The sequence below is a fragment of the Panicum virgatum genome, chromosome 8K (assembly GCF_016808335.1).
Source record: "Panicum virgatum strain AP13 chromosome 8K, P.virgatum_v5, whole genome shotgun sequence".
NCBI lineage: Eukaryota > Viridiplantae > Streptophyta > Magnoliopsida > Poales > Poaceae > Panicum > Panicum virgatum.
The window spans coordinates 50,636,868-50,664,735 of record NC_053143.1 but is presented as its reverse complement, the minus strand read 5'-3'; the positions used below and the strand labels follow the sequence as shown (position 1 = coordinate 50,664,735).

The 27,868-nt window shown below is 44.7% G+C and overlaps 1 protein-coding gene and 1 long non-coding RNA gene across 4 annotated transcripts in view; one reads left to right on the top strand and one right to left on the bottom strand.

Annotated features, from left to right (window-relative positions):
• The window catches only part of LOC120645079, a 38,865-nt gene extending 22,227 nt beyond the window's left edge, over positions 1-16,638 (top strand). For all 3 annotated transcript variants that reach the window (XR_005664119.1, XM_039921828.1, XM_039921829.1), the window contains 2 exons: positions 4,949-5,128; positions 16,281-16,638. Coding sequence is in view for 2 of the 3 variants with exons in the window: in XM_039921828.1 (XP_039777762.1) it covers positions 4,949-5,128; positions 16,281-16,360 (260 nt within the window). In the remaining variant the exon portion in view is untranslated. The remainder of the gene's footprint in view (positions 1-4,948; positions 5,129-16,280) is intronic.
• A 118-nt stretch (positions 16,639-16,756) lies between these two features.
• LOC120645083 lies at positions 16,757-19,791 on the bottom strand. Its single transcript, XR_005664123.1, has 3 exons — positions 19,571-19,791; positions 18,986-19,466; positions 16,757-18,870 (listed from the first exon to the last, which is right to left on the bottom strand). It is a non-coding gene; the product is annotated as an uncharacterized LOC120645083 (long non-coding RNA).
• Between the last annotated feature and the right edge of the window lie 8,077 nt (positions 19,792-27,868).

Sequence of the window (27,868 nt, the reverse complement as noted above, 5' to 3'; positions counted from 1 at the left end):
CCACGAAAAGCTACTCTTACTGCTCTTCAGCTTTTGCTCACTTGGAATTCCTGATCTTCAAACTTCTAACTGCGAGATCCTTCTACTCGGAGCAATCATGGAGCAAACATACAAAGCAAACAAGAAGATATATCTAAGAACAATACACCAAAACAAAAAAAGACTTTAAAAGAGGGAAAAAGTCTATATCAACCCGTCACCTATGGGGGTTGGACTACATAACCCCTCAAACTATGAAATGGTCTATATCACCCACTGAACTTTTCAAAACTGGTCAAATTACCCCCGAAAATAGTTTTGAAAAATTATAGTAAATCATAGAAAAATCATAAAATGAAAAATCCAATTGTGTTAGACTCCAAATGAGTAGATCTACACAATGAACATATAATATAATATGCTTTAATATATTTTTTTGTTGTAGCTTTAGATCTATGTTTTTCTTCATAGCTATAAAAAATTGTACTAAAGCATACCATATTATATGTTCATTGTGTAGATCTACTCATTTGGAGTCTAACACAATTTGATTTTCTATTTTATAATTTTTTTGTGAATCACTATGATTTTTCAAAACTGATTTAAGGGGTAATTTCACCGGTTTTGGAAAGTTAAGGGGGTGATATATACCATTTCATAGTTTGGGGGGTTATATAGTACACCCCCCATAGGTGAGGGGTGATATAGACTTTTTTCCTTAAAAGAGCGCACTAAAGGATAGGGCTCGCTTCTAAGGACCACGCGAACGCAAGAAACGCGGAAAATAGAGCTAGGGTTGAAAAGAAACGGCTATCGAAAGATTTGTATTATTATTGAACAAAAGAACAATGAGCTTCTTTTATTTTAATTAGAAATCACATGTAAAATATATTTAAAAGAAATTCCTTTAATTATAATTAACTCATTATATATTTTTATTTGAAAAGGCGAAGTAGAACTTAGTCCAATTTTATTTATAATTATCTATGTACAATTTACTACTTAATTAGACAATTGTTTAGGAAGAAACTTGTGAGACATCTAAACGCACAACTTTATATGATTCGTGTGGAACTAATAAATTAAATTACAAACACATTTGAGTTCCTATTAATCAAGTTAACATTGATTATGAAAACCGGAGTAACATCTAATTAGCTTTTAATTAGAAAATTTCATTAGTCATTAATCAAATTATTTATAAACTTATCTTATAATAGTAACTAGGGTACAACAACATTAATAATTGATAGCTCTCTCTAAAACAAAGCTAACGCAACAAGAATGGACCAAAACGGATCTAAAACGACGATTCTATGAGCTATACGGTGACTCAGGGACCTAGTCGTGATTAACCGTAGACTTCAGGGGCTAGCTGCCAAATTTTGCAAGACACAGCAACCAGTCCTTGCGAAAAGGGTATATGTTAGGGTTAGATATGAAAAAGGTCAGGGCTAGGGACGGTGGATTCTATTCTAGAAAATAATAGAGGCTAAAACAGAAACAAATGGACTGGTTTGTAAATATTTTTGAACCAGCCTGGACTGAGACTTGATTTCCAGACAACTTAAGGGCTCTTTTGCAAAGAGGCTACAGTTAACCGGTATAAGATTGGTTTGACTCGGATTAGATTAGATCTGGGCCATTGGATCAAGATCCAACGGCGGTCAGCTGGCAGGGCGGCCCGGCGGCGCTAACGACCGACAGCGAGACTGCGCGGCGTCGGCTCGCCGGCGTCGGCCTAAAACGACTGTCCGGCTCGGTTTATGCTCGGGGTTGGACGGGGAGCTAGCGGAGGCGATGACGGACTCACCTAGGGGTGCTGCGCAAGGCCTAGGGGAGTGGAGCAGGGCGCACGGCGACGACGCATCTTCCACGTTCACATTCTGATACATTGAATCGGCGTCTCTCAAGTCTCAACATCAGCTCATGGAATCGCTGAACAGACTTGTTGCTGTGAAGAGTCACCGCCACTTGCGTCCTGACATGAATGCACGATGCGTGACGACTGACCCTTCCTGTTAGCGTCCTGTTTGGTTTTGTAAGATACTTTAGTCAACTTTGACCATTAAATAAAAACAGTTTATAAAACTATCCATAACCCTGCGGTAATTCGCGAAACAAATCTAATGAGGCCTTTGACCGTATGATTAGACGATAGTTCCTGTAGCGAATCATGAATTAATTAATTATGCTCATTAGATTCGTCGCTCAAAGTTGCACCCATATATAAAAAGTTTTGCAAATAAATTTCATTTTGTACTCTTTACATGCAAAATTCCCTTATAGCGCTAGGTGTGCTACAGAAAACCAAACGAGGCCTAGGCCAGTAGGCCAATATACGATAACTGCATTACTCTTGACGTAAATATGCATTCCACTACAACAAAATTGTCCCTAACCCATAAGTAATCAAATTAGGGTTATGGTAGTCCATACGTAGTCATAAATATGATGGATCTGTTTTTTTATCAGACATAATCCGTACATAAAGATAGAAATAGTAATTTAAAATTTTATATTGGTACATACTTTAATGTTTTATTACAATTATATAATTTAAATTTATATTTAGGGGTTATTTGCATTATTTTTATGATGATATTGGTGGGTAATTTACATGAATATCAAAGGGTTACATTAGATTCTTTTTATAATAGCAGATGTGGGTAATTTATTAGGAAAAATATTATATCTATTAACTATTATGATTAGAGTTGTCAGATTTATGGCCAGATATTTCTAATTTTTGCGCAAATTTCTATGACTTCTCTACCTTTTTTAGAGTGTCCATCTAGTGTTTTAGGTGGCTTCACGTGAAGGATTCAAAGGAGCTTCCAATTGGTAAATAGTAAGATAATTTATGTGATGGTGGAGCAATACCAAAAACAATGTGTAAAGCACTCCATAAACATTTGAGATAGTGCTATTTTGAAAAGAGTTGATTAATGGTTCCAAATTAAAGAGCTATAAGAAGCACAGCGGAGTACGTAGCCACAATGACGCGGGCTACAATGATGCAACCATCATATGTTACAAACCATGCCAGATAGTAACTTTCTTGAGACTTGTTACGGTGTTTAGGTTCCTCCTTTTTTTAAAAAAATGTAGACCATTGATTTAGAATTAGCATGTAAAAACAGGACGATTAATGAAATTGTTTTTTGGGGAAATTAGTGTTTTTACCCCAACTCTAAACACGAATTGTGATGTTACCGTCACTTTCCACAATGTTGTGGTTTTACCCCTGTTTTATGAAAACGAAGCCTCCACACTACCAGAAAATGCCTCATTCGTCCCTGGCTGTTTGTATCGGTCGTAATTTGGTCCGGTACTAAATTTGTCCCGATGCTATTTTAGTTCTGGGTCCAAATTTGAAAGCCCTCAGAGCCAATTTAGTATCGGGCCAAGCCACCGGCCGGTACTAAATGACGCATTTTAGTACCGGTCGGTGTTACCGGCCGGTACTAAAAGGCCGCGTCCATTTAATACCGGCCGGTAACACCGACCGGTACTAAAATGCGTCATTTAGTACCGGCCGGTGGCTTGGCCCGGTACTAAATGGTCCTCCACAGGTTGGTTCAAAAGGAAAGCATCTCTGACCCAGACACATGTGATGCATAGGTGAGATGTAAGGAAGCAACGCGCGAGGCCGAAGGTCATGGGTTCGAATCCTCGCGACCGCGCACGCGCATTTACGCGTGAAAAATTCGCCTCCTAGCTACTCATCCCTTTTTTCTTTAATTTTTGCATGCAAAACCGTTTAGTAATACCGACCGGTACTAAATTGTCACATTAGTACCGGGCGTTTTGGCCAGTACTAATTGGCATGCCATTTAGTACCGACCAGGCGATACCGGTCAGCCGCCCGGTACTAAACAGGGGTTGCTGACCGGTACAAATGTTAGATTTTCTAGCAGTGCCATCTGCCCCTCCGTTTAGCTTGATTAGTGGGATCTCAAATATACAAATTAAAAGAAAAAAAAGAAAAATCCTTCATATTAGTGTGGAAAGATAGTAATACCCTTATCCCGTTTACACCTCTAGAACTCTGAAGTAAACCCCCCCCCCCCCCCCCCCCCCCCAGTGAGGGACCCAGCAAGGGACGCCGACGCGGGCGTGCGACCCGACCTACCAGCCGCGGCAGTGATGTGCGACCGCCCAATGCCTGCAGCGCCCCCATCAACGGCAGCTGCTCATAAGACGTGCGCTACGTGTCCCCCAACACCTCCTCTTCCGGGTGCTTGTCCAGGATGTGCTCCACCTGAGTAAGGAGGTCCTAGGCCCCGGAGCCGCCGCGGAGCACCATCGTGTTCGATTGGCATCTGAAAGCATGGAATCTCTGCTAGATTTTAAACTCTCAGACTCAGATTCGTGTGAGAACAAATTTCAACAACAGATGTGTTCTTAGGTTTTATACATGCAGTTATGTTATGATGCTGTTAATTTTTTTTACTATTGCCCTATTTTAATCTTGTCTATTTTAGTTGATAAAATTATTCTTATATCTAATAAAATGTTTCTCATATATATGTTTAATGTCAAAATAGGGGTAAAATCACAAAGTGTTTACGAAAATAGGAGCAAAAAGCAAGGGTAAACTAGTCTTTTATTACCAGCCCCCATTTCACACCGTTAAGTCCTCACGGAGCAAGGGAAACTCTCTCTTCGTTTTTTATAAAATAGAGGTAAAATCACAAAAATTGGCAATTTGTGACCAAATAGGGATAAGAACACAATAATTCTTTATTTTTTTCATGGTTTGGAAACCAGGACATATATATCAATCGTGGAACAGCGGGAGCCAATTATTTGTACTGATGTTAGTCCGATTGACCATATTGCCCATACCTACAAACTTATGGATTGCATTGAGAACGAGACGTGTGTGGCTTTAAAGATGTTGTAGAAGCAGATACACAGCGCCATACCCTTTGCTTATATATATCATTACGATTCTGGTACTCAGGCTCTAACAGTCTGCACTGCGCCACAACCATCCTCCAAGGACGATGCACCTTCAAAATTGATAACATTACTACGCCCACCATGCCGGCAAGGTATTTCTTTCGCGCGGCCATGTTCCTGCTGGTCCAGCTGGCTGGCATCTACCTGGCGCAGGCAATAATACGAGCTGAGACGGACGGTTGTAAGTGCCTAGTTCCCTTTTTCTTGTTTGCTACAGTCCTTTCTATTGATTGCAAATGATGAACTAGTCTCTGATGACCCCCCACCCACCCACCCACACGCACTCGCGCAAGCATTTTTCACTTTCTCCATGAATTTTTAGTAACAGATGAATGCCGGTATTTATAAACTGCTCGTGCAAGCATAATGTATTGCTGGTTTCTTTCATGAATTGAATTTGTTTAGCCTTTCTTTTAGTTTCACAACAACGTATATACGCACCAAAATATCCTTAATATAATAGCATTAGTATACATGAGGTTAGATAAAAGGTGATGTGTTTGCATATATTTCCTTGACAAACATTAAGGTAGCAGAATTGTGTGTGCAAATTGCTCCATAACCGTCGTATTGTGTGTGCAAATTGCAATTTACTCCATAACCGTCGTATTGTGTGTGCAAATTGCAAAAATGCATCGCTACTGCATGTGCTGACCTAGGTTTGCGAGCACAGCGCTCACACATGGACTATGTAGACTGGTGCATGCATGTGGTAGCTGCTGCTCAATATGCCATGTGTTAAGCGTCAAATGTTGCCACCAAGTCACTGTGAAATAGGTTTCCACAAGATTCGTATATATCCGCTACCTTCTTTTCGCACTCGATCTGAGAGGAACCAATAACAAAAATTATTAGAGCTCTGTTACGATGATTCTAAAGTACCAAAGAGTACTTTCAGGTACTTTTTCTTTAAATTTTTTCTGGCCGTTGATCTATAAAAAATTAGATTAAATTAGTATTCGGTCCTACTCTTTGGTACTTGGTCCCACATTTTTGTACCACCAATTACTTTAGTCGAGGTACTTTTTGGTACTTACTGCATTGACTACTGTATGATTCTGTCAGATTGACAGCTCTCATTTTTCAAGCATTGTAAAAATTCTCAAATTATTATGGAAAGCAAAATGCATTAATTCACTAGAACAATACAATCACTGTTGTCCACACGCTATCTCTATCCTAGACATTATCTAGGCAATTACATGGGTGAGATTAAAACACTACACGCCTTTCCTGCATCCTCAGTGGAACGAAGAGCATTATTGCTTGTCACCTATGAACTGTGCCTCCACAAATAGCAACTTCTTCACGTCATAAAAAACCACTGTTCGCCCGGTTGTTTAGTCTGTTTACATGCCATGTAAAACTAGATGGTAGCTAGCCGTGTACATTTAATAATCCGTTTAAATTATCATTTAACTTTGTGGGACCAAAACGGGCGATCAGAGGGGGGATGAATGGGAACCTTTAAAAAATCTTTTAAAGCCGACTCCAATTCACTGCCCTAAACAACTCTCATCTAATCGTCAAGATGACACAAGTCAACTGGTGACATGCTCATCCTAGAAACGATTAGAAAAAGCTCGATTCAAAGTGGATGCAAATTTAAAGCAATTGACTCGAGCAAAGTTATCAACAAAAGTTTCACATAACCAAGCATGCGATGTTTTAACAAAGATAAGCACAGCCCAAAACCAAGCAGAAGCAAAGCCTTACAAAAAGTCGATCAAGAGTCTCACCAAAAAAATTAGAACTCATCACTAAAAGAGTACTCTAAACTGGGCATGCAAAGACTAGCAAAGATTAACAAGAAAAAATATTAATTAAAACAAACTAACCAAGCATGCAAGGATCTAGCCAAGATTAGCGAGAACAAAAGCTAGTTAACAAAAACTAACTAACCATGCAAACGCTAACCGGGATTAACAAAAGCAACTACTAATTAACTAGTCTAAAGCAATGGAGTTTTGAGTAAATAAATCCAGCAGAAAATAGATGGAAATAGTGCTTTTTGCCTCCCTGAACTTTAGGCCGAGTCCGTTTTTCCTCATTGAATTTTGAAACCGGCCGATCAGCCTCCTCGGACTCCCGAAACCGGTCGCACAACCTCCTTGAGCGGGTTTGAGGACGGTTTTACTGTTTTTCTTTTATGTTTATTTTAACTGAATCTTTGTAAAATCATAGTAAATCACAAAAAAAATTATAAAATAGAAAATCCAATTTCGTTGGACTCCACATGAGTAGATATACGCAGTGAACATATTATACTTTAGTACATTTTTTTGTTGTAGATTTAGATATATACTTTTTTATAATTAATTTATAGCTACAGTTTTCGTCGTCCAATTATGGTGAAATTTTTATGGCAGACTAATCATTATATGATTGAGATGTAGTAAAAATTTTATAATTATTGAATAATGTTTGACTGATCAATATATTTATCTATATAAACTAGATAAATCTACAAAAAAAATCTAGACAAATCTATAGATAAACCAAGATAAATTTAAAACTCAGTCATACATGATCCAATAATTATAATTTTTTTCTATTTTATGATTCATTTAAAATAGACATAAAAGAAAAATAGTAAAACCGCCCTCAAACCCGCTCAAGGAGGTCATGCGACCGGTTTCGAGAGTCCGAGGAGGCTGGTCGGCCGGTTTCAAAGTTTAGGGAGGAAAAACGGATTCGGCCCAAAGTTCAGAGAGACAAAAAGGACTTTTTCCAAAATACTTCGCATGTGCAAGATAAAAATGCAAACCGTGCGCTGCAAATTGGGCTGCTTCGGCTTCACTCGACCTGCACCGTGCGTCCCTCCGAACTTTTTTCATTTTTATATTTTTTAAAAATTAAAATTTCAAAAATATATGTCCGTTTTCAAATATTTCAAAAATATACCCCGGTCGCCCTCCCATAGGGCGACAGGCCCAATGTGTAATTTTTTTTTCAAATTTGCAACGAAGTCCCTGGAGAAAAAAAAGGGGGGGACCTGTCGCCCCCCCAACGGGCGACAGGGGCCTGTCGCCCGTTGGGGGGGGGCGACAGGCCCCCCTTTTTTTTCTCGGACTTTTATTTTTGCAGGGACCTATTTTGAGCTATTCGAGCGTGTATTCGTCATCATCGTCGGCAAGATCTCGGCCGCTAACTCCTACCGCACGTAACTTGTCCTTCATTAAATCACGGAAAAAAATCACAAGAACTTCCCTTATTTCACGAGCATTATGGAACCCACAAACATAATAAGTTCACATAAATAATATCTATAAAAACAAATGACAAGTAACCTACCACAATCATAAACATCGGATACAAATAAGCGGTCCACAGCTATCTCATTACAAATAAACATCATATACATCTAACCACCCCTAGGGCATCGGACCCTCTTAGCCCTCTGCTGGGCACGGACATGTCCCTCGGAGTAGGTGAGAACATCCGGAGACCTCACCTGTCGCTCAGGACGCGCAAGGGGCTGCGGTGTCTGCTGCTGAGAGATCCCAAGTGGTGCTCCTCCTAGCTGTGAATACCCCAAGACATCGGGGTCACCTTGCGCGGCAGGCTCTTCTGGACTCAGGCTGTCGAAGTCGTCTAAGGTGAATGTCTCGTTATCTGGTCGAAAGGAGGAAGAAGAAGGTCCGGCGCCCGCATCGGGGTAGAATCCTACGCAAAAAATGTGGATGTTAGCGTACGCTCGTATATTTCGTAATGACATGTAGAAACCGAAATACGAAACATAAATTAACCTGTGTAGGCCGGTATCTGTGGCCCCGGTACCATCCCTGGATACGGTCCGCCAACTGGTGCTGTCCTTCTAAACATTCCAGTATGGCCGAACGCAGTAGCTGGATCGTATCCTGTATGTGATATTAGTAAATATGTAGGAACACTTGATGTAATTTTAAAGAGATATGTATGTTACCTGCACTTGGGAAGAACTGCGACGTCGGCCCGTGCATGGTCGACGGACACGGGAACGACGACGAGGCCTGAGACGACCCGTGGCTGTCTTCGTACTGCACACGGCTTCCGAAGTTGTGCGCTACCTGACGCAACTGATCACGCTGCCTCGACCATGCCTCTGTCTGCTCAAACTGGGTCATTGGGGATCCGGCACGTACCCTCGTCAGGTAAGTCGAGCAGTCCGTCTCCATCATGTTGCAAAGGCGAAGCTGCATCAATTCAGTAAAGTTACAAACACATGAATTATCTTATGAATATGATTATATATATATGCAAATATGATCAAGAGACTCACCGCGCCAGCTAGTGCCTCCACGTGGTGCCGGGCATAGCCATCCTGAGGCCTCGCCTGGTGTGGCTGCGGGTGAGTGTCAACAAAAACCAGACGAGCCCGAGTCCGGGGTAAGTACCAGGTGAGGTAAGCCCTAAAGGAGCTATCTGTGTGTTGTCCTGTTGGATGGACCAAGTGCTCGTCTGCCTGTTCCCATTGGTCCACCCACGGCTGGATCTTGGTGAGCCAATCATCAGAGCACGGCAAGCCACTCCTTGACAACCTACAAAGTGGACCACGAATAATCGTTAGATTCAACACGAATGTATGAGCCAAGTTCATTCATAATTACCTGTGGTCCTGGCGACTGACACACTCCAACGCGGTGGGCACCGGAAACTCCTGGCGCTGCCCAAACTGTCTCCTGACTCTCCAGGGGCAATATGCCTCAACCGCGATGTCATAAACCAGGACGGCGGAAGTAAGCCACAGGCTCGCATTCGCGGAGCAGTGCGAAGACAGGCCTGCTGGTGCACGGGTAGCCACAGCCTCTGGGCTGTAAGGCTCCCAGACAACGTCCTCGGGCGTCAGCATGTCGAGCTCCGAAACAAACTCAGGATATGCGCGTTTAACCCGCGCATGTGCCCAGGACCTCTGCATTCCGAATAAGTAAAATTAAAATTGCGCTAATACATCATGTAACAATGAATAACAAAATTAGGTTTGTTGCGAACATACCTGACGCCAGATCCAGATAGTTCCCATAGTGGGCCTCTCGTCCTCCTCGTCGCCGTACATGCCCCCGTGGTAAGGCTCGTGGCTGACCAAGGGGCGACCAACGGCTAGCCTCTCGTACGACCAAAGCTGTAGCAGTAGTGGGCACCCTGACAGGATAGCGTTCCCATGTGTCTTCATGCACCCATCGCAGAGTCCACGGTAAGTGGCTGCAAGTACCGCCTCACCCCAGCTGTAGGGCGGTACGTCCTCGTCCCCATCCGCAATCTCCCGTGCATACGGAAGGAGAATCCTATCGACCGAGTTGCCATGAGTGTTGTTGAACATGATGTAACCAAACAACCAAAGTAGGTACGCCTCCAGCGATCTGGTCACACTGTACTCGTCGGCATCCGCAGCCAACAAGGCAGGCTGCATAAACAATTAAGATTAATGGTTTCAACTGGCAATGGAACATGTGAATTGTAACAATTAAATTTATATATGCAATGAATACGTACTGTAAACTATAGGAACCAGGTCTTCGAAGGACCTGCTGCTCGCGGGTGCGGGTTGATCGGACCTGCTTCGTCCACGCGGTCAACCAGGGCAAAACGGGCCTCCAGCTCATCCTTCCACGAGGCCGCCACCACACGCGGACCTACAGCCTCCCCGACGATAGGGAGGCCGAGGAGGTAGGCCACGTCCTGCAGCGTAGGAGTCATCTCCCCACACGGGAGGTGGAACGTGTGTGTCTCCGGCCTCCATCTGTTAACGAGCGCCGTCAAGAGGGATCGGTCGAGCTGAATAGGCCCAACCTCGACAAGACGGCTCAGAGTCAGTAGGCCGGCCTCACGTAACCTGCAAAAAAACAAAAAATGTCGAAACAAAGGAATACCGGCGAATACAAAAGTGATAAACAATAATATTTCATTACATACCGGTCACACCAATCGTGGTGTATAGAGATCGCCTCGCCGGGTGGACGAGGACGTAGCACCTCTAGGGCTCGGTGCTCAACAGCTGCAAAGTAAGACCTGTGGCTCGAGTCGATCACTGGGTCTAGCAAGGAGTCCATCTCCATACCTGCATTCAAAAATATATGAGAACACATAGGTAAATATATATTTCATACAAACTGGACACATAAATACAATAATACTTCATTACATACCTGCCATATTTCATTACTACATATTACAAATAATGAAATACAATTGTGGATCATGACACCGAATGCCTTCCACGAGCAATTCTCGCCGATGCTCGTCTGAACGTAGGAGGTGCTCCATCTCTGGGATTTCCGGAAGGACCGACGTCAGCAGCATCGTGAAGTGCATTCTGAGGACACTTCTTGTAGTTGTGACTCAATGATCCACAATGGCTGCAACGCTTTTGTGCCTTGCTTGCTTCCGACTCGTCCATACCATTCCGAATACGACGTGTCTGACGGCGGCCTTTGCCTTTCTTAGTGGCTGGATCAGGAATAAACATCTTATTCTCATTATCCTGAGTGAAAGGCCCCACAATTCCAATCCCGTATACCTCATGTCCCCATGTGGATACAGCTGCTTCCTTGCTGAAGTACGGTGAAACAAATAGTCCTGGCTGTAACGCAGACTCTGCACATGCCGCAATGAGATGGGAGCATGGCATATGCAATAACTTAGGCTTCATGCAGGAGCAGAATGCTTTGCCATCAACTGTAATCAAACTCTCCTGTACCACTCTATCTCTACGGATACCACGACCACTTCTATCCTTACATAGAACCTCAAATCTATGCTCCATTGTACCTGTGGATATGACGCGGTGCAGTTTTGCCTTTTCAATCTTCTCTTGCATATATTGTGTCACTCTTTTGCAAAACTGAATTTGGGGGTTGCTGATGTTTATGCTTGCAGCCGTGTAACGCTCTCTGAAATACTTCATGCACCCATACATGATGAACTCAACAATTCCCACAAGTGGAAAGGCACGACAAGAACGCATAACCATATTGAAACACTCTGCATGGTTCGTTGTCTGAATACCATACCGTATTCCGTTGGTATCATAAAGGAATGACCATTTCTCCTTAGGTGCACCTCGAATCCAGTGTGAAAATGGCTTCTCAATTGAATCCCTAGCCTCTGCAGCCTGACTCGTGCCTGCTCCTGATGCCCTTACCTTCACTAGCTCTGCAGTCAACTGATCAAGCATCTGCCATAATGCATTGAATTTTCTCTGTTGATTTTGGGTGCACAACCTCTTAAACAGGTTCTTAAGATCCTTGTTCTTGAAGTGTTCATAGAAGTTTGCACCCATATGCCTAATGCACCACCTGTTTTGGACATCAGGCCATAATGGAGGCGTTGTCGCAGTTCCACGTTGCAATTTCAGTATTGATTGCAGGATACCTGCATGCCTATCACTAATAAGGCACACATCTGGACGTGCAGCAACAACATGATTCTTCACTCGTTCAAGGAACCAATACCAACTGTCTATGTTCTCATTCTCAACAAATGCAAATGCGAGCGGAACAATTTGGTTGTTGCAATCTACACCGATTGCGGTGAGTATCTGACCTTTATACCTTCCAGTCAAAAATGTGCCATCAATGCAGATCACCGGAAGACAAAACTGAAATGCTCTAACACAAGCACCTATGCAAAAGAAGGCTCGTTGCATAATTCTTTGTCCCCTAGTCACGGCTGGTAAAAGGTATGTGTCATAAAAGCTTCCAGGATTTCTAGCAGCAACCTGGGATAACATATGAGGTAGGTTATCATATGATGCCTCGTATGTGCCGAACCGCATCTCGAACACCCTTTGTTTAGCCCGCCATGCCTTCAAATAACTGATAGTGTACTGGTAAGTCTGCTCAATGTGTCGAATAATCATTTTTGGCTCATAATTTAGGTTGTCCATAATAAACCCATACATTTGCTTTGCAACAAAGTCGCATGATATATTGCGATGCGAGGGAATAACTTCTGACAGCAAACAAGTGTGCTCTGTTACAATGGAACATTTCCAGTTTGACTTCTATTTTCCATTGAATGCATGTACTCGCCATGGACATCCAGCATTCACACACTTCACCTCATATTCTTTACTGCCAGACTTCACGACTCTGAATTCTCGTTTCAATGAGATTGCACATAGTCTCACAGCATCTTTTACGGCTTCAATGTTTGGATATGTTGCACCTTGCACTACCTCATTCCCTCTGTACTCCCACTCCTGATTTCGTACATCTTCTGCGATATGACTGCCAAAACCATGCTCTTTCCACTCTTTTGGCAATGAGTACTGCTCGTCATCAGATGAGTCCTCATATTCTTCCATCTCTATTGCGGTTTGGTCTTCTGCCTCCATCTCGTCCACAATGCTATGTATCCTCTCTCCCTCATCAGCAAGGCCCTGTGGTCCCATGTTTTGGTTCTCTGTCTCTTCTGACTCATCTTGCTCAACATAATTGGTCTCTCTTCGAATACTCGGAGTTCCTTGATCTGCACAATGTTGGATTTCATTTTGTGTCTTCTCCCGGATTTGAACAAGAATGGCCAGAGGCCACCCACGCTCTAGAGCTGCTTGCATGTACTTCTGCCAGTCATCAGTGCTGTATATCATCATTATTTCCCATAATTCACTTTCTACCTCCCAATTAACAAGAGACTGGACAGTGATCACATGTGTCAACGGATCAACATGGAACCCACGCTGCAGCCACTTACATATGGAACCAAAACTCCTTTTCAGAGGTTTATCTATGCCGCTAGATGTGCGCTTAAAGGCAGAAAGATCTACTCCATTTGGCCCATACATAACATTGTATTCACCATAAAATACTTGAAACTGCATTTTGCTCGACATATCTGTATATCACATAATACTTATCGAGTTATACTCTTTACTTCACTACCTTATTCAATAATCCGTAAAAACTAAGTATGAAATTCAACTACAACGTATAAGTATTCATAACTACGTGATGACTCTCGAATTCTATACTGCATATGCCAAATTCTATTCTAAATCATAATTAATTTATAAACATGTCTCTAATAGCACTGCAATTGTAATAATAAATGCGTAGAACTAATTTTCTAAATTAATTTACTACTACGTAACTACAAACTAAAGTATCATTGAACTCCTACTTAAATGGATCTACTATAGCACTAATTAAATTAAATTACTCATATTTAAATACGTAGTACTTAAATATAACAATATTTAAACTAAATGTACTAACCTGCAGATCACAAGTGCTGAATCCGGCAGGGCTTCGCCGCTTTCCTTCTCCTCACTCCTCTCTTTTTTTTCTGGATTTTTGGTGGAATTTTCGGGCTCAAATGAGGAGGGAAGGGGAGGGCTGGGGCTTTTATAAGGGGGGAGACCCCGGTCGCCCGCGCGGGGGGGGGGGGCGACAGGCCCCCTGCCGCGGCTGTGGGCCGGGCCCAGCGACGGTCGCCCGTGGGCCGGGCGACAGGCCCCTGTCGCCCCCCCAACGGGCGACAGGGCTTGTTTTTTTTTCTCCAGGGACTTCGTTGCAAATTTGAAAAAAAATTACACATTGGGCCTGTCTCCCTGGGCTGCGGGACCCGTGCTGGGCTGCCTGGTGCCGAGCCCCGCCTGGGCTGGTGGGCTGCCTGCCCTCTCGTGGGCCGCGCTCGGCCTGCTGTGCAGCCTGGGCGCCGCTAAGCAGGGACGCTCGAGCTACCCCGAGCTCGACGCCTGCTCTAGCGCCGCCGCCGCTAGCGCCTGCAGCGCCGTCGCGCCGCGCGCGCGTCCGTCGCTCGCCGCCCCGCTGACCGACCCTGCTGCTGCTAGCTAGCGTCGCGAACTCCTCTCCCAGATGGCCAGATCGAGCAACCGAGCAAACAAGAAACAGAAAAACGAGAGGAGCAACACACTCGCGAACCGAACTTCAAATCGAAAATACTCGCTCAAATCACCACGAATCGGAAGGAAACTCGAGCCATAAATGCGCAACCTCAATGTTTAACAGATCTAAAAAGAAGTTTGCGAAAAAATTAAGTATATCTTACAAATCAAAAATGACATCAAATATACCTCAAAAATCGTAGAAAAAGAAAAAGGAAGGGAACAAGAGTGAACACGAAGATCACTCAAATGTTGAAGTTCGGAGGACACAAGAAGGAGGTTAGGGCCTTCACTCCCATCAAAATCTTCAAAAAAACCCTAATAAAAAATTCAAGAAGAAAATAAAAATAAGAGAGGGAGAGAAAGATCACTCCAACTAGCCATACCACTCTAAATAAGGTCTCTAGGAAAGACTAAAAAACCCTTTGCTAATAACTACGATAACCATCTAAGCAGGGGCAAAACGGTCTATCATTTTACAGAAGTATCGGACGGATACGCCGTCTTCACGATTTTGCTTCGTCTCCACGCAAGCTTCGCGATAGCGCCATATGCCCTCCACCTCGACAATACGGCCACACCGGACGCGCCCCGGTTTTGAGGCCAAAACCGGAAAACCTGCCTGCACGGTGGTTTTGAGACCCAAACCACCCAAGCCGTCCATCTCCACTTGGCCGCCACATGACCTTCTTGATGTCAACGCGTGTCCAGTCTCCGCCAAGCCTCTGACGCCTCCGTCCCGCTTGACTCGACCGACGCCGTCTCTATCCGTCATGTACTCCTGCTCTTCAGTGCACCACGTGGATCGCCCGTGACTCTGCCCAGACTCCTCGGGTCCCTCGGTCCAAGCCTACTCGCATCTATCTTTCACCGCCTTTGGTCCATCCGCATGAACCTTTCGCTTGACCTTCACCGCATCCGTCGACCACCACGTCACATCCTGCATCTGCACATCACGAGCCAAGAGACATATCAAATTCGCATAATGTTGCCAATCACTCATTATCCAAGGGTGACCACCCTTGGTCCTCAAACCTGAATAAAAAGTTAAAGAAAAACTGACAATAACGCAAAGTTGATGTCACGTGATCATCTGAGCCTCCTATATAGCCTAAATCACAAAATTGCCCACGCAATTGTGTGGGCTATCATGCTGGTTTCACGCGTAAAAAGGGGCGCAGCCACATGACAACGAGCAAAGCATTTCAAGCAACACAAGGTTCATATTTTTGTTGGTGCCGCAACGTTGAGAAGGTCACAGCCATTTTTTTAAGAAATTGTATGCCGCAATTTAGTCATTGCCTTAATCAATTCTCATTGTAGAATTCTAAAGGTTTTAGCATCTAAAACTAAAACATTAAAATTAGATTTTGCAGCTTATGAAGTATATGAAAGGATCGAATGATTCCCTTATGGTACATGGATTCTAGAACAAGGTTTTTCTTGTAAGGAGAACACACGGTGATAAATTACATCCTGATATTTTACCTTTTCAATTATGTGGAAGGTACCAACGACCCCAGTGTATACTGCCCTCCGGATCCTGGACATAAGCCGTGTCCTCGGCCACCATGTCCGAATTCTTAGTTGTCCGGACTCAGGATCTGAGCAGTGTTACAATAATGCACGTTTTCAAACCGGTGAGAAAGGCTGACTTCAGTGGGAATGAATTCACAGGTTCTCTTGTCTCTCTGCGCATGCACGCATGATTGTGAGATAAAAAAAATATATCTTTTCTAGTCCACCTTCCATGGGTGCAGAAGGCTTGTGTCATGTAGTGGGTACAGTTTCGTGAAAATTTGTGAATGGTTAAATCTTCTATGTACGTACTGTGAATAAAATATATTATTTTGATACTTCATGTGCATATCTAGAATATTTTTTTCTTGAATATGCAGGAGAGCTGCACATCATTGTATTAAAAAAACGGAATGTTTGATTTACAACCGCGGAGCAGGGCTCACGCTGACAAAGTAGGGCACACAACCCTCCTAGAGCAAGAAACAGACGTGGCCACCATGGCCACCTATTTAGTGACTACTCATGTTTGAGACGACCATAGGAAACAGCCTCCCAGCCCATCAGGTGTTGATGCCTAGGATAGGGCAGGCGCTCCGGAGTGCAGGGAGTAGCTCCAGATATACGTTGAGGCAGAGCACTGAGACAGTGAAACAGCCCAAAATCGCAAATAAAGACCCATAACAAAAACTGATGAGGAGCTGCCAGGTCAAGCTTGAGGAATTAGACTAGTGAAACTGCTGTTCATTCCTACAGCACTAAAGACTAGCTAGCGCTTTCGTAACGAAGAATGTCCTTTAGGAGCCCCCTAGTTTGGATCGCGATTATTAATCGTGGTCTAAATATTTGCATATGGCCCCTGATTTTGCCTGAATCGGCACCTCCCGCTCCGGCACATCCGCTTGCAACCGCCGCTGCCATCACCTTGGCTGGAATCGAAGCACAAGTGGATGCTTACAGCCACTGGAGTCCACACAAAACATGTACTCAGGCCCAAGTTGTCATACGGCCATAGAAAACAGACAGCAGAACAGAAAGATAAAAGCAAGGACTCAAGCTTCAATTCTGTTGCTGAACTTCCATCCAAACTTGCTTAGAATCTCCATCACTGTGATCTCCAAAAGACGATAGTTTTTCTTTCGGGCATTCTCCTCTTCCTCTTTAGAGAGTAGTGACCAGCACCTTGTCCGGTACGTCCATCTGAAAGTGACCTGCAAAAAAGAGTTAGGTTTGGTCTTTTTGAACGCTACATCATTTCTACTCAACCAAACTTCGAAGAAAAACTTCCAAGCCAAGAACCAAACAGATTTGATACACCAGAATGTGGGCAAAGGTTCAGCGTCATGAGGACCGTTGTGAAGAACTTGTGCAAGCAGCCGGTCATCTTGAATCTTCGGCATTGCACTTCTTTCACTCCAATGGCTGGCTCTCTCTTAGGAGAGTTGGTGCTGCGTAGTCATAAACTCTATTTCGGTTGTTTGAGACCTTAAGTGCTGTGACTTTGTTCCTACAGCTCTCTTTGATTTGTGCTAGATGTTGAACGTTGTAATATCAGTCTAATTCTACCATTAGGTTGATGAAGCCGGATTTTCAATCCATTATCTAAAAAAAGAATGTGGTTGAATACCAAAAGTGATATAGACTGCATTCCGAATGAACCTTGCCATATGGCATTCAAAGATAAGGTGATGTATCGTTTTATCGCAGCAGCAGAAAGAACATTTGGTGCAGCCTTGCCTATTTTCTCTTCATCAGGTTGTCTTTCGTCAGGTGAGTCACTTGATAAGCATCTTGCAGTTGCAGTAGCTGCTTGTCCAGAACAGAGGGAAGTTCAGTTAGAAATGCTTGACAAACCCACAGCCTGATGCTCATCTCTCCAAGGAACATATATAGGATCTGTGAATCTCTTTCATTCCAGTGAAGACTTTTAGGAGCATGATTCCATAACTGAACACATGGCTCTTGACCATGCCTTCCCGAGAGATCCATACTCTGCTCACGATGATACATCCATATCCAAGTAGTCCTAGAGAAAACAGCATAGGATTTATTTCAGCAAATTATGGCCCTGTTTGTTTCCGCGTTGGCTTCGCTTCTGAGCCAAATAAGCGGAATAAACCCGCCAAAAGGCTCGCGTTAAACGCGCGTTGCCCGGCCGCCGGCAACTGAAAATCGCGAAGACTGAACTGCGTGGCCCAGAATCGCATAAGCGGGCTGCGAGCCGAGTTGCGCTTATCCTACTCGCGCTTATCACGCTCGCGGTCCCAAACAGGGCCTACAAGTGGCAGTACCTGGTTCCACGTACCCAAGTTTTCCAGGCGTGCTTGCAGTGATAAAGTAGTTGTCATTACTCAAAATCTTGCGATGCCCAAATCTGCCACATGTGCTGTCATGTTCTCTATGTAACCTGTAGATTTCAAGTTATACTGCCACGTATCACTTGAGAAACGTATATTCCAGGTCAGAAGTCAAAGTCCTGCAGAGTCCCAAAAGAAAAATGGAACCAGCATCTACTCTGTCCCTGTTCGTAGTCCAGTGCTGTTAAATTTTCAGGTAAGGTAGATCCATCCTCTCTTGATCTCCATTAACAGAAACACAAAATATTGAACAAGTTCAGAAAAAGTAGACCAGAGTGCAGTGTAAGAATTAGAGGAATTGTTATTTTCCACATAAATTTGTACTGGAATTTCTTACCGTGGTTATTAGAGAATTCGTTGCACAATCTTGTTGCAAAGCTTCCAAGGCCTTCAGACTCTCACCGAATAATGAAGTTCTGCTAGACATAATTCTCCTTCATCAACCCTTGAAAACATCAGCCACCGTCAGATTATTACTGGAGGCTACAATACTTCCATCAAGCATCATCCTGTACGTTGGCTTCAGTATAGAGCCACAAACTTCTTTATTCAGATGAAATAATTTCTCCGGGTTGGCTTTTCCTCCTTGTCTGCATCTCCTCAAAGAATCACTCCAAGCAGTTTCTACCAAGAACACGGATCGCCGTTGCCACCATAGATTGGAAGCTGAGTGGCCTTGGTTAGTTGCATTGAATTCAGCCTCCATCTCCCCCGATTGCAGGCTCTCCACTCCATGGAAGTTGATCTGGCTTGCTAGTGAACAGGGCAGGCGGTAGCAAACTCTGTGTTTCCCTCCTTGTGGGCAAAGCATCGAGCACCTGGAGCGCCGCACGATGCGGGGGCAACAATCAACGGAGATACAGACCGGCGCCGGCGAGAGAGACCATGGCACTCATTGGAGGATTAAGGAAGGGACCGATACCTTGCAGGTGGAATGCACGAGGACGGCTAGGCTAGCCATGGGCCGGCGATGCTAGCCATGGGACGGTGCCAGAGGTCCCGCGAGCAGGGCTCTGACCGAAAGCCAGCCAGCGGCGGCGCACCAGGTAGTCCTGAGGCGACGACCAGGCGTGTGGAATCTACGGAGGCCGAGCTCAGGATGCACGGCCGCGAGGATACCAGACGTCGCCGGTGGCAGCAAGAGTCCGCCACGGTTGCCATGTCCGCCGGGAGATATTTACAGGAACATATTTGGTGAAAACTAAATATTCGAAAAAATTTGTGCAAATCATGACAAAAAAATTATTTAAATTCACGAAAATAATCACACATGTAATAAAATGATGATACTCTATCAACTCGACTATGGAAAAACTTGCCACTTACCCGTAGAGTTGGAGCACAGAGCGCACTGGGCTATCCGGAAATGGAACATGGATTTAAAACAAGTCGGAGAGTACCGGAGGCGTCAGATCTCGGAACTGGAGGAATGGAGAGACAAAGCTTATCATAGTGCCTCGATCTACAAAGAAAGAACCAAGAGATGGCACGATAAGCGGTTGAAGCCCAAGAGTTTCAACCCAGGAGATAAGGTATTACTTTTCAATTCCAAGATCAAGTCATTTGGTCACGGGAAGCTATGAAGTAAATAGCTAGGGCCGTACCGAGTCATCGACACATCATCTCATGGAGCTATCACAATACAAGATGACGACGGTAACGTCTATAAGGTAAATGATCAATGACTTAAGCTCTTCCTAGACCATAATAAAGCTCTTGATGAAGAGATATACGTGATTGACTTAGTCAATCACATGTTTATATCTAATTAAGAGCCCTATAGGCCAAAAGGGCAGGTGGGCCCATTATACCTGAAATACATTTAACCCCACCTGTTGACCAACAAGCTGGGGCCCACTAGGGCCTAGCCATGGTCGACCGACCAGCATGGTCGGCCGAGCATGGGCTGGCCCCAATGTGGCCCAGCTTTGGTTTCTTGACCCATCTTGAGCCCGAATCCGTGAGGGACGACGGCGTTCGCGAGGAGAAAATAGGAGTTCTCGTAAATCTCTCTCAGAAAATCTAAACCCTCTCTTCTCCACCTTGTTTCCATCTACTCCCAAAGCCTCTATTTATTCCCGTCAGCATCCCACCATCTGAAACCCATGGCCGGCGAAGAAAACCCCAAAACCGTAGCCACCACGCCGGCTGCAACTCATCCTGCGAGTCCTGCGCCATCCGAAGCACTAATCCCTGCCATTGAAGCAATGTTGAAAGATGAGGCGACCTTTGTGCAGCCCTTGGCGATGATCCCTGCCACGGGGAGCGGCGGAGGGCCGGTGGGCGCCACCCACCGATCGGCCGACCACCCTGGTCGGCCGACCAGGGGGCGTGACATCCACCGCCCCGGCTTCACCGCAAGGTCGCCATCGCCCCTCAAGATCGGGAAGTCCAGGGCACGCGCGTAGAGCCCATACGGAAGACCCTCCAAGGAAGTTTTGTCCCTACTTAGGCCGATCGCAAAGAAGCTCTTCAAGGATGGAGCGGCAACAGGATCGTCTGCGCCACCTCAGATTGCACAGACCGCTCCCATACCACAGAGGAGCGCCCCAGAGCCTGTACAAGGGGCAACCCCAACTCAGACTCCGGACGCTCAAAGGAGGAGCGTAGCTGCTAGTCCATCCCCGAAGAAAACCAAATCTCAGTCGTCGCCTGCAAAGTCCAAAGGCGATGCTACACCAGAGGGACCTACCATCGCCGACCTCACCGCGATGGTCCAGCAGCTGTGCCTGGAGAATAGGCGCCTTGAGGACCAGTTCGCGGAGAGGAAGATCGAGGTCGAAGAGCTTCGGGACGACCTCCGTCTTCTGCGTCGTGGGTTGAGCGCTAAGCTGCAGCGCTTGTATGAGGCTACGGGTCACAAGGACCTTTATTAGGAGTCACCTCCTAAAAAGGTCATTATCATTAGTTTAGTTTGGGCGCTAGTCTTTAGTTATTTCGTTTAGGTTTAGTTTAGTTTAGTCACGCCTCAGGTTTATTTAGTTTGCTTGGATTGAAAAACTTTGGCTCCCCGGTGTTAGTGCCGGCAGAGCCCCTTTATCTTTCATATTTTATTTTGTCTATGATCAATTGGCAAGTCGAAAACAAGTGTGTGTGTGTGGGGGGGGGGGATCCCATGACGCCATGCATTCACATCACATTCACACATCACACGCACCTCCCGTTCCGACTCCTGAGTTTGCACCACCTCACTTGTTTCCTCCCTTTAGCGTTTCTAAACATGAGCATAACATTCCAAATACTTAAAATTATTTAAGAATATGCTAACAGGAGTTTTGATAGATGCCTTGCATAAATGTTTTTCATGCTGCGCTTAAGTTTGTGAACCGTATCTTATAGGAACCCATGATGCTTAGTTGTTGACTAACGTGATATGTCTTTTTTAAAGTTGTTCATCTCGTTCGTGTTGACCAGTTTGGGAATTGTATTTATAAAAACAAAATTGAGTTCATGGTCTTTTCTCTTTACCTACCATCCTACCAAAGCTATATGTTACTTTCCACTTGAAAATCCCGTGCATATGTCTCTTGACTACATGTTGAGCTTGATCAAATTTTGTGACCCATCACGGTTTACTTTGTTTACACTCTTGATTAAAGGTTATATGTTCAGATGAAACCCATGCTCCTTAAATACTGTCTGACAATAGTATACAAAAAGAGAGAGAGAGATGAAAAGATGGCATGATAAAGAAGCATGACCCAAAAAAGAGAGAGATAGAGAGAAAAGATGGCATGCCAAAAAAGCATGACCTAGCAAATAAAGTCAGACATGAAAAGAAGCATGTGATTATCTGTGCACTAGCCTAATCAGTTCGTAAATATAAGTATCAACCTATGGATCCAATCTTTGACCTTGCAACAGATTTGTCACACCCGGTTTTAAGGACAAAACCGAATGCATAGCTATATGTATGCCAGGATCAAGTTTCATACATATAGAGACATCATAAGTGAATAATCAGTACAGTATCCAAAAAAGAGAACTAAAACAAATAAAAGACTATCAGAGTTTACAGCTTATCCTGGAAACGAAGGCTCCAAACTTCACAGGCAATCGACTGGGGGTTGCGTACGCCTAGAACTCAGCAACATCTTCAAAAGACTTCACCACAACTTTCTCCTTCTGAGCAGCAGTAAGCAAGGGTGAGTACACTTTTGGTTGGTACTCAGCAAGGCCACAAGAAATAACCAGAAAATGATTTAAATCCATCTTTAAGTTAAATTAATTATGTGAGGGTCCAAGCCTTCTTGACCGTGAGCACGGCTAACTGGTTAGTTTTAACTCTGCAGAGGTTGTACACTTTCACCACAATTCGCGTAAAAGTTCCGAAGAACTTTGAACCCAACCACACAATGTGCTAGCTAGGCACAATACCACACTTCCGAGGTGTGATTGCATAGGGATGCTACGAGGCCTTTACAAAGAATCCCTATATGTATGTGTTGGTCCCTGCCGTTGCGGTCCCTCAGAAGACGCAGCTTCCTTCACCCGCTCCACAACACAAACTCATAACCACCAAGCGAACAACCCCAACACAACATATAGTTCATCTAAATACTTAGCCAAGACAAGAGCCATATAGTATTGTGGTTGTACGGTTTTCTTGGGTGGTTCTCCATGTTCCAATTAAATCAAGTACTCTTGTATATAAGCATAGATAGAAAGATGGTCAGAGTCACTTGCCTTTCTCCAACAAAAAACTACTCTTACTGCTCTTCAGCTTTTGCTCACTTGGAATTCTTGATTCTTCAATCTTCGAATGGCGATCCTTCTACTCGAGGTGATCAACGAGCAACCATACAAAGCAAACAAAAAGATACAACTAAGAACATTACACCATAACAAAAGAAAGACTTTAAAAGGGCATACTAAAGGATAGGGCTCACTGCTATGGTTACGAGAGCTCAAGAAACGCGGAAAACGGAACTAAAACGGCGATTCTATGGGTTAAACGGTGAGTCAGGAATTTATTAGTCACGATTAACCAAAGGGTTAAGGACTAACAGAAAAGATTTGCAAGGCACAAAAAACTGTGCTCATAGAGGATAACAAGGTCATAAAGCTATTGCACACGTCACAAGGATCACGTGAGCGCAAGACTCGATGAAAACGGAGTTGAAACGAAGAAGTTATGATTAAAACAGGGTTCTAGGGACTTATCTGCGATAGATTTGAAAGAAAAGGGGCTAGCTATAAAGAAACCAAGGACTAAAACGATATTAAACCTAAACTACAGGGGCTAGCTTGCAAAACTACGCACTAAGGATGGAGGGTTCTATTTTGGAAAAGCTCAGGGTGTTTTCAGTAAAGATTTGGACTAAAACAAAAATAGTTTTGAACTGCGATGGACGGAGGGTTGATTTTGCAAAAACGGAGGGGTTTATTTGCAAAAATGATCACGGTTGACCGGTATTTGGTTTAGTTGACTCGGGTCATATTAGATTTGGGCCGCTGGATCTAAATCGGACGGCCGGAGTGGATTGGGGTGGGCTAGCGGCGGCGCAGAGCGGCGGCGGCGGCGCACGACAGAGAGTCTTCGAACTTCGCCGAAAACAGCCGTCCGGGGACCGAAATCGAGCGCGACTAGGCCGGGGAGCAAACGCACGCGGCGGGAAAGTGATCTAGGGCAGCGGCGCGGGCTCTCATGGCCGGAGTGGAGCTCGCGGCGGCTCATGGCGGGGCGGCAGCGACGGTGAGCAGGACCGGGCGGAAACAAGCACGAGGGAGGGCGAAACGGGTCGGCAAGTTCCTCTACCTCGACTCGAAGCTCCAAGATGGTTCGAAGACGGCGGGGGCGCGACAGAACGGCCACGCGGCGGCGGCTCCGAGCTCCAATCGGCGCGGCTGCGGAGGATAGGGTTTTGCGCGCGGTAGGAGGCGGCTCTGTGGCGAGCGGCGGCGGGCACGGGCGCGGGCGCGATCGCAGGAGCGAGAAGGGGAGGGGAAAAAAAGGGTCGGAGAGCTCCCTTGCTACCTTGTGAAACTCTGGGTCAGTGAACTTGTCGAGGAGAAGGCACGGGGTCGACGGCGAAATGGCGACGACTCGCGAGAAGGAAGACACCACGACGAAGGGGACGACGAGCTGAGCACTAGGGTGGTGTCGGATTTCACCGGAGATGCACGGATGCGGTGGATGGTGGGATTCTGGGGAAAAGATTATTTTAGGGATTTCCAGACAAGGAGCCTCCCTATGGGTAGTCTATATTTTTGTGTGGAGTTGCCATGAGAGGTTAGTTTAATATATAGGGAGAAAAGTCTCACCATCCCACATCAACTAGCAATGTGGTACTAAACCTCCCTCCCATGCTAATGGGCTTTACGTGCCTTTAGCCCATTAGGGAACACACGAATGGGCCCTTGAGGTCCATTAGAGATTTATGTACTTTTGATAGACTTAGCCCATTTAAAATTCGGAATTAATTATTTTCGAAATTAAAATAATTCTAGAAAAATCTAGAATTCATATTTAAAGTCCGAAAAATATTCCAAATGGCCCGAAAATTCTAGGAAAAATCAAAGAAATATATTGGGACCTAACGAACTCAAATAAAATATTTGGAGCTAATGAGAAGATTTGGAAGTGCCTCTAAAAATTAGAGTTTGCTCTAGGGAAAATGGGGAAAGAATCCAGAAAAATCCGGAAAATTCCTGGGAAGAACTTTTGATGATAGAACACGTTTTGAAAGGTTTTCACACTCAACAACACTATGCATGTGACATGAATGCATCACCAGAAGAACGACATCATTTAATTTGAAAAACAACCAATATTTATTTTCTTTTACACTAAATTCTCTGTGAAGAAAAATAAATGTTGAGAAAATTTTAAAATTGTGAGAAAATTGTTGTTTTATTTTTAATTTTAATCACATCCTGAAATTCAAAAATTTCAGGGTGTGACAAGATTTGAGTCAAGCAGATGCCTTCCTACCCTACCAATTAAACTCCACATACGCCATCAAGGCTGGTGAGGTAGAGTAAGGGTAAGTTTTGGTAAAGAAGTTGAGAGTGACATCGAGATAAAAGAGTAAGACCATGAACACTTTTTCTGTGAATTGTTTTTAAAAAAATACCCAAGTCTAGCAGTATGACAGAATGACACTTGAACCCAAGATCATTTCAACACATCATGGTAGACACATTCAAGCTCACAAGCAAAAGCAAGGTATGGAATAACTTTTGTGCAGGACATTCTATCAGGAAGATGCCAAGGCACCTCAATCCTGACCTTTACTCGGGACGAGCAAAGGGCCAAGTTTGGGGGATCTTGTTGACGATCACTAACGACCCATTTTGACCGTCAACTCATGCACAAAATTGAACCATAATTTGGAATAAATGCTAGGATAGACTTATTTACTAACGAATTCCACAGAAAATGTTCTAGAATGCGTGTAGGTGATTTTTAGCTAATTTTGCAGCGTAATGGTATGACATGATCCAAGACACAACATTCCAGCAAATCAGGACACGACACGTGTCAGAAGATAGATTAGAGGGCCCAAAAGAGCTAGAAACCGACATACCAAAAGTCAAGACTGGTGCCAATGATATGTGGGCCCAGAACACAACCCAACCGAGGAAGGCCGAGGTCGGTTGGGGCCACAGGGTGGTCGGCCGACCAGCTCGTGGGCCCCACCAACTTAAGCTTGCCATGTGGAGGAAGATCATTGGATGCCTACATCAGTTTGGTGAGGCTCAGCTGCAGAAGACGCTCCCCTTGGCCGTGGCTCCCATCTATAAATATAGAGGGGGTGAAGAAATGAAACACACCACTCAACACAACTCAACTCACCTTTCTCCCTTAGAGTTTGAGGCCTTCATCCTAGATGCTTAGGTAGTCTAGGAAGTGTAGAAGAAGACGGGGAGAGTGAGGAGGAGTCGGGGGAAGCGCCGGGGTTGTCGGCACTCTTCTCCGCTTGTATCTCGATGGATGCTTATTCGGTTGTAAGTATTAGAAACTTTTTTATTTAGAATTAGAGTTTAGGTTGCAAGTTATCATATCTGCCTTATATAAGTTGATGTGTATGCTTAGAGAGTAGCATTTGATCTTAGCTTAAGACTCCGGATAGAAAAAAGGGTAGTCTTGGCCAGGGCTAGGTTAGTAGGGAAAGGCATAGACGTGGTGTCTAGGCTGGACTATACCACTCAGTTGTCTGATAGTTCCACAGTTTGTAGAGGTAGCCGGCAGGTGGTGACAGCCCTGTTCGAGCCCTAGTAATCCTCCACGTTCGAATATTGGATAGAGCACGTATTACTAGAGCTATCAGCTTGTATAAGCCGGTCGAAACCAGTAGCTCGAAGTATAACGGCGACGTGATCCCTTCTTCTCGACATAGATTCTAGATCTTAGGAAGTCCTCTTTTCTGTTTTTCCTACACCGGCGTGTGTGTCTTTAGATGAGCCTGAACCCGTAGATAGCATACTCACGTTCTCCAGTGGATACGATACTCTGGAATACTCTTGGGTGAAAGCTACAGTGATATCCGTGCGTTTACGGATTTTATTCGTGAAGTTTCAAAGTACCAACAGCGGCCAGGCCCCAACCGCGGCGGCGAGCCCTGTGTGGGCAGCAGCACGCGAGGACGGCCACAGGAGGTCCGGGTGGTGGCGCACGAGGCCGGCGTGCGAATTCCAGGCCGCCGCCGGCGAGCTCCAGGCCACAGCCCACAGGCCATGGGAGATTGGGGCAGCGGCGAGGCTGCTATGGTGTTGCAGTAGAATGATTTGTATGTTGCAAATGGTTGATTTGAAATGTTGCAATAGTCTTATTTTGATGTTGTATAATTTTTTAATGGATGTTGAATGAAACAGGGCAGCGGGAATTTTAACTCTTCGCATCCCACGTGCTTGCTGTGTGTTCAATACGTACTTCGATGTTGCAAATATTATTTTTTATGTTGCAAGTGTGTATTTACAATGTTGCAATGGAGCGTCCGATGGGAAATTTCCATCGGACGTCCGGGTGCTAGCAACGCCTGTATTTTCATATACACTCCTAAGTCGGATCGTTATTACCAATTACGATCCGGATATTTGCATTTCAAGCCCTATATTTAGGGGTAGCCCTCGCCCCGCACGTCCATCCGCTCTCGAGTTTTGCAAAATCACCCCTGGTTTTGGTCGGGTCCTGCTCTCAAGTCCAGCGGCCGCCCCGCACGTCCGTCCGCTGCCGGCCGCGGCCACCGCCCTTCCGAAGACCAATCCCTTGCTCCTC